The sequence below is a fragment of the Haliotis asinina genome, chromosome 14 (assembly GCF_037392515.1).
Source record: "Haliotis asinina isolate JCU_RB_2024 chromosome 14, JCU_Hal_asi_v2, whole genome shotgun sequence".
Classification (NCBI taxonomy): Eukaryota; Metazoa; Mollusca; class Gastropoda; order Lepetellida; family Haliotidae; genus Haliotis; species Haliotis asinina.
This window is the reverse complement of record NC_090293.1, coordinates 19,176,061-19,189,007: the sequence shown is the minus strand read 5'-3', so window position 1 is coordinate 19,189,007 and position 12,947 is coordinate 19,176,061. Positions and strand designations below refer to the sequence as shown.

General features: G+C 38.2%; 1 protein-coding gene across 1 annotated transcript; it reads left to right on the top strand.

Moving 5' to 3' along the window:
* Positions 1 to 426: 426 nt before the first annotated feature.
* On the top strand, positions 427 to 7,750 carry LOC137262199 (lengsin-like). Its single transcript, XM_067799994.1, has 2 exons — positions 427 to 580; positions 4,561 to 7,750. The coding sequence occupies exons 1-2, from the start codon at positions 430 to 432 to the stop codon at positions 5,721 to 5,723; spliced, it is 1,314 nt and encodes a 437-aa protein (XP_067656095.1). The 5' UTR covers positions 427 to 429; the 3' UTR covers positions 5,724 to 7,750.
* Positions 7,751 to 12,947: the final 5,197 nt, after the last annotated feature.

Below are 12,947 nucleotides of genomic sequence, written 5' to 3'. Positions count from 1 at the left end.
GACCACCCGATCCCGTTAGTCGCCTTTTACGACAAGCATTGTCGTGTTTCAGAACAAGCATTGGTTGCTGAAAGTTTATTCTAACCCGGACCTTCACGGGTCACACACATTGTACCTATTAAACACGGATCTTTAGTCATTGTGTTAATCACGATGTTTTGGAATATTTAATATTTATGAGCAATAATACACTTACACCTCAGTGCTAGCAGTCCTTATGTGAAAACATTGAGGTGTAAATGCTTTGATTCGTCTAATCAGAGCATGTTCAGTTTTAATTATGGCCTAGCATGCCTATGTTATTTTTCCACAACCATTATTTTGATAAAATTAAATTGGACATCCATTACCTGGGAATTACATTTTTCCTCAACATTATAAATACCTTTCCAGCGAACATCATGCCATCAGATGTCAAGTGTAGTGACAATGTCGAAGATGGAAATAGTCAAGAAGGAGCTGGTGAAATACGACTATGTCCGATTTGCTCTTTGCGATTTGAATGGCATGAGCTGTGGTCAAGTCGTCAGAGGCTGTCATGCTGCAAAGTATCTTGACAAGGGGCTGACTATGTATGAGGGTACGTATTATAAAGACGATGTTGATGTTCGCTGAGTGAGTGAGTTTAGTTTAACGCCACTCTCAGCAATAATCCAGCTATATGTAAATAATCGAGTTTGGATCAGACTGAGTAATATTATCTTTGGTGATCAACTGTCTGACTTAGAGATTGAGATATGCAAAAAATAAATAAATAAATAAAACAAAAAAATAACCCAAAACGGTGGGATGTGCTACCGCCGATGAAATATGAAGGAAAATATCAGAGAGATATTGTACGTGTTTTCAGAGTAAAGGGCTTACATGTGTATAAATACATTGACTGCACGAGGAATGTAATATGAACTTAACGTTGATATTGTTCGATGTCCAAAATTATCTCTGACTAAGTTCTTGAAAGGCATTAAGAAATTAGACGAACATGAATACATGTGCTTTATACGATGTTTTACTGGTGAACACATGTAAGATGATCCACGACCTGATAAATGACCCCAATTTGCATACTTGGAAACGCCCCACAGAACGATCCACTTGAAACAAGAGGGAGACAGGTTGTCTGATAAATATCGAGAAGTTCATTTTTCCAGTGCGTTTCACGCATGAATTGTTATAGCACACACGATTTGGGAACAGGTAAAATCCCAACGAATTGAATCAACACAATATACTGAGCAAATATGTTTAGGACCACCGATCCATTTCACGAAGCAAATGACATTTTCCTGGGGGTTTTTTGTAACACAACTGTTGAATATCTAAAATGCTTGTCAGTGCCCCAATCATCTACTTGTCTTCGTCTTAACTAAAGGTTAGCGTGGAATATCAGTATGTTATGCCTGAAATTACAGTCTTATCATTCGAAGGAATATGCAGTGTTGTTTTAATGGGTAAAATTGACTTTTCGTCTGCTAACTATTAAATAGATAATAACTACATATAATTAATTGTTTTTCAATTAACTTTTTAATATGTTAAAAGTTATCTGTTACTGAATGGTGGTGGCTAAATCAGAGTAGCAAGGGGGAAATATTTTTATCCCATAATTTTGTTCCTATTTCTCTGTACGGGCTGATTTTCGTCCATAATTTCGCTGGTGATCGACCGGGAATACATGTCTTGGAAACTTATATAACCGGTTCCAGAGAAATGGTTAGTATTCAAACAATATTTCCAAATTTCTGTCATATTTTTATTGTGGTCACCAAACTTTTGTACAGAAAACTGAAAATACCTCTTGACATTGATAAGTCAGTGACAAATGTCTTTGTACACAAATTGGTCGGTTTAGGGATTACTCAGTATTAGACTCAGTAGGTTTATCAGTGACTAAAAATATAAAATACAGACAACTCACCAAAGATTACTCTTTTTTATGACACAGTATGGGAACAGTAAAAACCTGATATAGTATGTGTCAGTTATTATACAGGACACAACAATGCTGGAAAATTAGGCGGACTTACTGATTTATGCCTTAATTATCACTCTCTGAGTCAGCCTCGGTGTCTGAATCACTTGCACGTGCTAAGTCAATCTCACTAGTCTGTCAATTTCCCTTTCTACTGCGATTTCGCGTTGCCAGTAACCATCTTCAATTGTTTTAACATGTTTACAACATTCCGACCATTCTTTTGCACCGATTGCAGACATCCTTTCATTTTTGGCAACTCTTAAGGAACTTTTTGTGAACTGCAAGTTTTGTGAAGCGACATAATTTTTCACATTTGCCCAAATTAACTCAATCGGATTTCTGCGTGGTATGGAAGGAGACGTAGTACATCATGACCATGTTGCTTCAACATCATGTCTACTCTGTAGACAGGGCCCGATTTGTTGGATTTTGCTAGAAACAATAGTTCGGCTTTAAGCATTTTCTCATCAAATGAGATATTGTGCCTTTGTAGCCACTCTATTATGTCATCATTTCTGTTGGCGGTTGGCGGACATTTGTCCACTTTCTTGCTATGATATGGTACATTATCCATAACGATGACAGAGTGCAGTGGAAGGTTTGGGATCAACTTTTCCTGGAGCCATTTGGAAAAATTATCAAAGTTCATCTCGTCATGATAGTCTGCTGATTTGAGTTGGAATCAAAAACAAGCAAAGCATTTGGAACAAAACCGTTTTCACCCCGTGCATGAACCACAATAAGCCGAGGTCCGGTGCCACACGGAGGTTGAACCCCATTTATTACGACTTCACTTTCAAGTTGCCAACACTTTGGGACGATGTGGTGTACATGCACACCGGCCGAAATCATCAAGTTTGTAACTGCAAGTTTTGGGTTTGCGCAACTTGGTGGGACTGATAAATGTAGGTCCACTCGCACTCCTACCACCTTCTGCCTTAATGCGCTTTAAAGATGCCGTTGAGAGTACAACTTAAATCTGTTTAACAGTATTGAGACAGGTGTAAAACAGTAGCAAGACTGGTGTTACACGGTAACGAGACAGGTGTTAATCAGTAGCGGTGTTGAGTTCATGTCACGGTTAGCATGTATTGCACGTGCATAATCGTCAAGCTACCTGTAGCAGCCACGTGTACTCGCCCAATTCGTTGTACCGTCTCTCTTGTCACAAATGCGTTTAGTGCGCAGGATTATCTAGTATGTGTCTAGCAGTAGACCTAATTCCTGAGATTCATCAGATCACAAAGTGAATATATATAATATATATGTTTACAGAAAACGAGCTGGGAGATTTCAACATAGTATGAAGTCTGTTCGATAGGAATAATGTACAGAGATAACAATGTAACGGTGAAACCAGTAATATTAATGGTATTACAATGTAAGACAAGGCGAACGATTATTCATCATCACAGTGAATTCACTTAATGAAGGAGCAGGAATTAGCTCTTACACTTCGTATAATGAATAAACAACGTTTTTATCCATAAACACGTGACATCCTCATTATTTGCTGGGTATCTGTTGCCATAGAAGCCGCAGATTGACCTCCAGTCTATGGACATTGACAGTATGTGGTGCCATCATTAGGAGTCAGCCAATTTTATCCCAGATGTGCTCAGTCGGGGCCAAATCGGGAGATAGTGCTGGCCATGGAAGCACATCCACATTGTTTTGTGTCAAAACGTGCATGGTGTTCCTTGCTATCCGTCGCAATCCACAAAACGTTCTCTACGACGTCGCCATAGACGAACTCGCCCATCTGCATAACTGAGACGATAACGAGATTCATCAGTGAAGAGCACACCTTCCCACTGTCGCTGCGTCCATATTCAATGGGTTCTAGCCCAGCCTAAGCGACGGCATCGGTGTCTGTGTGCCAATATGGGGCCATTGTAGGAACGCCGAGCGTTGAGGCCATACTGACGTAAACCGTGCCGCATGCCGTGGTCGCTGATGATTCCACGTCTCTCCTGTATTTCCAAAGCTGTGCGTGTAGCAGTCCGGGTTTTGTTCCGATAGGCGGACAACAATGTGTTGATCTTGTCTGGGCGTGGAGACATGTGGCTGTCAAAGACGTTGACGGTCGCGGGTACTTCCAGTTTGCTGCAAGCACTGGCAGAGTCTGACGATTGAGGAATTGATGGCAGCTGAAAGTTTGAACCACTTCCCGACTTCATCCAGCATTTAAGTAACCGGGGGCTCTTTCTCGTTGTTCCCAAGTCAAACGTGGAATGGTAAAAGGGTCAATCACTGTTGAATTTTCACTTAAACTGGTGATTAACAGTGTGGAAATGTTATACTCATGTGCGTTTGTGTTATTTTGTCAGAATTTTAAAAATTACGTGCATTTCATGATTTTCATGACATCGAGTCACGAAATAGGCTGTGTTGTGATGCAACAAACTACCATGAGTCTTTTACGTGTTGAGATCCCTAGCATGATAGATGGTTCATTCATTCATACTTATCATTTCACATTTTTTTCTGTGCATCTTAGTGTGGTGTGTTTCTAAAGTTCTTCAGTATATAATGAGGTAGAATGAATTGTACAGTTTCATGAATATACTTTTGTCCCGTTGAAGGTACGTTGGCTCTTGGCCCAAGAGGATATCCAGTGAATGTAAATCACGAGAAAAACCGCTGTTTGGGCAACATGAATATCTTTCCTGATCTCAACACTCTCAGGCCAATTCCTTGGGCACCAGAAGGCGTGAAGGTTGTTGAAATGATATGCGAATCTAGGTGGATGGAAGACGACACCCCTCAACTGGCTTGTCCTCGGTATGTTGCAAGAAAACAGATTCAAAGGTTAGAAGATCTTGGGTTTGATTTGTATTCTGGCTATGAAATTGAATTTATAATCCTTGATGAAAACATGAAGCCAGTTTTTGATAGTGCTGCTCCATACAGTCATAGGTTAATCAACAAACACAGCAAAGTCATTTTTCACATGGATAAGCACTTTCAAGATTCCAAGATTGACGTTGAAAGATACCATACTGAATGTGCCAGGGGGATGTTTGAAGCTGTAACAAAACCAAAGTATGGAATCGAGAGTCTCGATATGACCTTCAATCTTCAGGAAGGCCTTCTAGAAATGGCGGATCTGGGCGGTTTTACAGTCACCTTTATATCCCGTCTATCAGACAGTACCACAGGGGGATCCAAGCATTTCAATGTTTCTCTCTGGACTAAATCTGGAGAAAACGTGTTCTACGATGCTGATGCTGCAGACAAATTGTCTGTTGTTGCCAAACAGTTCATTGCTGGTATCCTGAAGCATACCAAAGCTCTTTATGCATTTGCAAACCCTACTGTCAATTGTTATAGGAATACTGGCATGTTTCTTTTTCCTTCGGCAATCACCTGGGGACTCGAAGATCGAACGGCATGTGTCCGTGCAAAGAACGACGGTCCTTCGAGAACATATATTGAAAACAGACTTGCAAGTCCAATGAGCAACGTATATCTTATTGCTGCGTCTACAATTGCTGCTGGACTGGATGGAGTCATCAAGAAGATGGAGTGTCCACCCCCAGGAAAAACAGAACATGAGGAATTACTTCCGCGTTCTCTGAGTGAAGCTCTGGTTGAACTGGAAAAAGATGAGGAATTGTGTGATGCTTTAGGGAAGGATCTGGTGGCATGGTTCGTCCAGAGCAAGAGAGATGCGGAACTTGTCAAGTATGAGGGTGTTGAGACTGACGAGGAACGATTTGCTATTGAGAAAGAAGATTACCTGTAAAATGAATTTGCAATGTAGCAATACGTAGGTTATAACCTTATGTGTATGCTGCCTTTGAATTTGAAACGTCTATGCTTTGACAGAGAAATATATAAATTTTGTGTAGTGTTTGTCGTAATGGAAGATAAGTTATAGCCCCGCTACATGTATAGAGCAACCAACGTGTATGGATTACCTGTAAAATTGGTATTCGTAATGTAGCAATGCGTAGGTTATTACCTTATGTGTATATTGCCTTTGAATGTGAAACGTCTATGCTCTGATAGAGAAATATATACATTTTGTGTAATGGAAGATAAGTTATAGCCCCGCTACATGTATAGAGCAACCAACGTGTATGGATAATGTGGTAGGTCGAAATATAATATATGTTTTCTTTGTACAACAATATCGCTCACCAATATTCCAGCCTTGCGAATAACTGATTCTGGACCAGACTGTTATATGATTAGTCATTAACTCACCTCTTATAACAATCGTGGGTTGTTAGGTCAATTGTATAACATAGTCGGACCTTTATCTTGAAGTCGTTTATTGTGTTTACTTTGACACTGCAGCGTAGACAAATGAATCACTGTTTAAGTACAGCTACATAATTTTGAATTCTATGTGAGTATCTTCGATGTCGTATTAATTCAATGTATAACGAAAATATGACGAAACTAGGAAGCAGAAACTCTCGTGCCTAACACGACCAAATTGAAATTATTTCAAACTCATATAAATTCACCAAGCTTAACACGCTTTTTGACCTTATCAAAAACGTTCATCAAAATAAAAAATTTTCGACTACTTACAAATCTTCTTGGCCCCTTGAACCCCACAAGTCAGTCACCGCAATGACACAAACCATGTGCTGTTGTCGACCTCAGTCGCCCGGATAAAAACTACCGGAGGGAACATTTAAACTCCCGATCATTACCGGATGGAACGAAAACAAAACGCGGATCAGTCTACCGGATAAAAACCAAATCAAAGTATATTCTTAACAATGTATCCTTATGGAACATAATATCAAGAACATTCTGTGAGTGTTCGGAGCAATGGCCCCGAAACCAGCGGTCATGCGTTGTTAATATACAAGGTAGGATAACAAATATTATTATCAGTTGTGTGTGAGTATACCTGCTAACCAGTTAGTATATATTTTGTTGGCAAATTTATACTTGTACTCAGATCGTGTGAATGTGAAGGTTTCTTCTGCTGATAATAAACACAATATTAAAATTTCGACAAGGAACAAGTATGTTCTGATGCTAGATTTGAGGTTGCTTTCAATCGTTACTCTGAGTCGCCGAATGAACACAAAACCTCAAATGACGAGATGTTGCTTGCAATAATTAGACTTACAGAATGCTGTTGAAACAGTAAACGATGCAATTCCGACTGGGGACACAAGGATCTACAATAGGGCGTCACCAGAAACAAGAGGAGATAACTAGACTAGACTCCTTTTGTTAACAAGACCATGGAAGAACAATCAGAGGCAATGGAGGGTCGCCTATGGTTATCAATCAGTCACCCCCTGGGATCTTACGATAAACGTTTGGGATATTCAACCATGACCTCATGGGAATATCAAGGGCAGTTAATTTCACGACTTTGTTCAGAGTGGTTTCCCTTAAACTGTGCTCTATTACGATTATGAAGATAGTATAAGTGATCTACATTTGAAAAACCTGATAAATAGATAATACTGGAACAAATTTGTACAGAGACACTGTTCAGGAATACCTGTTTGATACCTGCCAGTTATATGATTTACAAGTGCATATACGAACTGTATGTTCAACCAAACACCAATCAAGTGATCGTGCTACAAATTTCACAGAATTTCCTTTAGATTTACTTTTCTGCCGAATTTTCGAATAGTGAATGCTTACCTTCAAACTGCTGCATTTCGAACAAAGATGAAAGTATTTTTCTTCTGTGTTTGTGCCTACTGTTTATCAAATTATTTAACTGACATCGATAAATTATACGAAAGTTGAATCAGATGTGCTTTTTTGTTAACACGCTACCCTTTCACCCAGCTAAAGTGAATATATTCCTTTCAGCAGACTCGATATGGTCTGATTTATAGTTTGTAGTTCTTTCAAATTGCTCTTTCACATACCTGTATTTTTCATGTTCAGTATAGTGTAGTGATCAATGTCAATCAAGAAATTTTCAGTCAGGTGGTTAAGATCAATACTGAAAGGACTTTTGTATTTGTAATAACTGACGACCGTGATTCCCCATAATCTTCAGCTTCGTGGTCTAACTTTGGTTGGGGTGACCATAACCAGTGTCGTTCATTTTTGTACATGGCACTGTCACGTGAAGAATCGTTCGTGACAGCTTTGTTCCATAGAGAACAATAAAACCCCTCCGCTGTACGCACGTATTGAAGAGTTATTATCTGGTATGAAGTTGCTCAGCACCTGACAAGTACCTTTTTTGCCACGAGAAGTGTGTTTGACTCATGCTCATATGCGTAAATTGCGTACATATACCGGCAAAAATGATTTCATGTGATGCATTCATGGCAGTATTTGAATGGTTCATACGTGACGTGTTTTACCTGTATGGTTACGGGAGAATGTTATTATCATTAACTGCATAATGATATAACACATCAAACAATAACATATCTGACCTTGTTTACAACGACACGTATACTCTAATATATGTTTAATATATGAGTTATAGTCACACTATTGCACTATACTGTACAGAGTACCTGGTATATCAGTATATTGAGTGAAGACACTTTTGAATATTAAGACAACAATCTCTATAGACTCCCTGATTCAGGTAAGGCCACACCACTGAACACAGAAGGTAGTCTTTTTTATTTTTCATTCTTTCTTAGATTACAGTATAATTACGTGTATTCGGAACAAAATCTTCCTGAAATTGCAAGCAAATCTACATGAATTCCGTGTACCCATAGTCTCGAGTGAAAAAAATGGCGGTGAACGTAGCTGCACGTTTCAATTGTTGGTTGGTTGGTTGGTTTGATGAGGGATACTCTACATAGGCTCCCTGGTTTGATGTTCAACAATGCACTCAACATTATTCCAGCTATATACTGGAACATTAATGAGTGAGTTAATATTTAACGTCACATCGGCAATATTGTAGCCATATCGTGACGAGAACGATTAATTATAAAAATACAAATGAATTAATAGAACATACATTGTAAAACCCTGTCAACGAAGGACAGTAAAACTGACTAGAATATCACAGAGTAGAATGTAAAACTAGTGAATAGACCTAAAACAATGTATCTATAGAGAACAATACAATATATAAATGAGCTATAGGTTGCCACCAACTGAAGGTAGATCACCATACTGAGGAGCATGGGGATTTACAGTACATTTGCTTCCTGCATGGACCCTAGTTGGATTTACATCATCCCATCAGCTGTTAGCAACTTAGACAAATCTAACCATAAAGTAAAAACACACTTATTCTACGATTAAAAAGCTGGAAAACTGAAATTTACTTCAAATGTTTTTTGGACTTATGTACAGGAGGACAATTATTTTACGGTACCCTTTGAGGGTACAACCATTAACGATTTGAGTTACTAATTTAATCTTCCAATTTTAAAATATTTATCATTTACAGTTCAGTTAACAAATCTAATTCCTTTAACAATGCAATAATTAAATGAGGGCTAATATTGCTAAAAGATCCTTCATAGTTTGTGAATTAAAATACTGATCCCTTGTGATGGAATATTCAACACAGTCAAGCAAGATATGCTTGACTGTGATCCTTTCATCACAGGGAATGCAGAAGGGAGGATCCTCACCTTTCAAAAGGTATTCACGAGTATATCTCGTATGGCCAATACGACATCGCCGCAAAATGACCTCCTCAAATCTGGACTGACAACCCAAGTGGGTATAACCAATTTAAGGTTTTATTGCATGTAATTTATTTGAACCCACTTGGGTGTCCCACTTCTTTTGCATCAGATCACGGATATACGATCTGATTTATAATCAGAGTATGGAATAAGAAGTGGAGTCACAGATTTGTTGAGTGCTGCCTTGGCAGCAAGATCGGCCATTATGTTGCCAGAAATGCCTACGTGGCTGGGTAACCAACAAAAGACGATGTCGTATTGGCTAGTAGCAAGGGTATTATATAATTCAATAATTTCAATTAAAAGTGGATGTTTACAAGAAATAGTTTTAATCGCCTGAAGACAAGAAAGAGAGTCTGAATAGATTATATATTGTTTATGTTTATGGTGTCTTTCAATATATTTAAGAGCTGTTAATATGGCGTTAGTTTTGCTGTAAAAAGAGAACTATAATCTGGTAATCTAGAAGATATTGTTCTGGATCCAATGACACTGGCACAAGTCCTTGGACCCATCTGTAAATAAGGATTCATAATTGCTATATTTATGTTTCAATTGATTATATTCTTGTTTATACTGTAATTAATTCGTTTCTGATTTTTTAAATGTAGTTAATGTTAGGTCAACTTGTGGCTTAACCATCTGCCAAGGAGGAGAAGAAAGAAGACGGGATGGAGCTATGTTTTCAAGCTCAATGCCGACTAAAGAAAGAAAGGGTTTAATTCTGTGCCCTAGAGGTGGAGCAGGAGAAGACTTCTTGTCGTACAAATCCTCATAAAGGGGATTGAACACACAGTTATATGCAGGGTTAGATTCATTAGAGTGTAATTTAGAGTGTAATGTATTGTAAGGATAATTTAATACGACGTTGTGTAAGAGATGGTTCATCGGCCTCAACGTAGAGACTGTCAGTGGGTGAAGGTCTGAAGGAACCAAGACAAAGTCTTAAACCTTGGTGATGGACAGAATCTAATAGTTTCAGGCTGCTTTTGTAGGCTCCACCATATACAATGGAGCCATAATCAAGTTTTGAGCGGACGAGTGATCTATATAAGTGAAGGAGGGTAGTCTTATCCCCTCCCACTTTGAATTAGAAACAACCTTTAATAAATCGAGTGCCTTCAAGCATTTGGCTTTTCGGGATTTAATATAGGGCAGAAAGGTCAAATGTGAATCAAGAATGAGTCCCAAGAATTTAGCCTTCTTGACAACTTTGACACATAGAAATAGTTCTGGGTCTTTATGAGGTTTATATTTACGACAGAAGTGTATACAATTGGTTTTTGATTTAGAAAATTTGAAGCCGTTTTTAAGACACCATTTATCTATTTTGTTTAAACACAGTTGTAGTTGCCGTTCAATAGTATGCATATTTTTACCACGGCAAGAAATATTAAAATCATCCACAAATAACGATCCATCTATTAAATTGTTTAAAACTTTTGATAAACTGTTGATCTTGATGCTAAAAAGTGTTACAGACAAAATACTGCCTTGTGAAACACCCTGATCCTGATTGTAATGATCAGACAGGGTAGAACCCACACGGACTTGAAATTGTCTGTTATTTTAAAATTTGGCTATGAATTCAGGCAAACGACCTCGCAAACCGAAATCATGTAAATCTCTTAAAATACCATATTTCCAGGTTGTGTCATATGTTTTCTCAAGATAAAAAAAGATAGACACAGCATGTTGTTTATTAATCAGTGCATTTTTCACAAATGATTCCAAACGCACTAAGTGATCGACTGTACTTCTGTTTTTACGGAAAACACATTGAATATCTGTGAAAAGGTTATAAATTTCCAAGTACCAAACAAGTCGATTATTTATCATGCGTTCCATGGTCTTGCAAACACAACTAGTTAGTGAAATAGGTCGATAATTGTATGGATCCGTATGATCACGTCCAGGTTTATGTACTGGTACCACTATGGCGTCACGCCATGAGGTAGGAAAGTTACCCGATGTCCAAATATCATCAAAAATATTTAGAAGAGTTTCTAGGCAGGATTCTGGTAATGTATGTTACAGGAGCAGTATGGAGCTCATGAATAGAAAAGGTTTCATTATAATTTTCCCATTATCTGAGTTGAAATTAATAGTTTTCTTTTCTTGTTGTTTTTGATACTGCTGGGATTTAGGTAAATGATTAGATGAGGAAGAGAGTTCAGCGAGGGTTTCACCCAGGTTATTTGCTATATTGGATTTATCCATAAGTAACTGATCTCCATGTTTAAGATGATGGATACAAGATTTAGTACCTTTACCTTTAATTTTCTGGACCATGTTCCATACTTTGGACATGGGTGTCCTCGAATTTATTTCAGATACATAATTTTGCTAAGATTGGAGTTTCTTCTGTTTAAAGGTACACCGTGCTTTAGCATTTAAGATTTTAAATTTATTTAAATTATGCACCATAGGATGGCGACGGAAGTAATGTTCTGCTTTTTTCCTTGCCGTCCTAGCGTGTTTGCAGTCATCGTTGAACCATGGTTTTCGAATATGTGGAACTGCAGAGGACTTTGGTATACACTCATCGGCTATGGAGTTCAATTCATCAGAAAAACACTTAATAGCATCAGGAACGTCAATAAAACGTTCAGGTTTAAGTTTTTCAGAACACAATGTTTCATATAAAGCCCAGTTAGCCTTTTTAAAATTCCGCCTTGATGATGGAGGAATATCAGATGGAGTTACAGATTTAGTATAGTAGGAAAATGGGCACTTCCACCATTCGAATTCATTTAGTAGTTATGAATTGTGAGTGACAAGTCGAGAGCAGAATAAGTCCCTGTACCAGGGTGGAAATATATGCTGGAAATATCAATATAAATACATAAATCATTGTCAGAACAAAGGTCCTCCAAACATTTACCTTTAGTGTTTGTATTTACACTGTCCCAGAGTGGGTTGTGCCCATTTAAATCGCCCATTATAATACAGGGCTTCGGGAGTTGGTCATATAGAGTTTGAAGATCAGTTTTGGCAAACGTCGAAGACGGTGAAATATAAAGAGAGCATAGCGTAAACGCCACATGTAAAGTATTTCTCACTGCAACAGCCTGCATATTAGTATTAAGTGAAACAGGGCTTTGAATAACGTTTTGACTGACTAGAATGGATGATCCGCCAGTGGCCCTATCATCCGGAGGTGAAAAACAATGATATGCATTACCATGACGAAGGTCAAATGTATCTGTTTGTTTTATATATGTCTCTTAGAGACATATCGCTGAAGGTGTAAAATCGTGGACTAATAGCTGTAATTCATGTAAATTAGTCCTCAATCCTCTGCAGTTCCACTGTACAATATTATTGGAATAAACTATCTTTTGGGGGATTTATTGGGG

What these genes read in the sequence shown, in the direction of transcription:
- LOC137262199 (XM_067799994.1), top strand. Translation starts at nt 430, where the DNA reads ATGTCGAAGATGGAAATAGTCAAGAAGGAGCTGGTGAAATACGACTAT. An exon ending in GGGGCTGACTATGTATGAGG is followed by an intron (nt 581 to 4,560) that starts GTACGTATTATA and finishes GTCCCGTTGAAG; the next exon opens with GTACGTTGGCTCTTGGCCCA.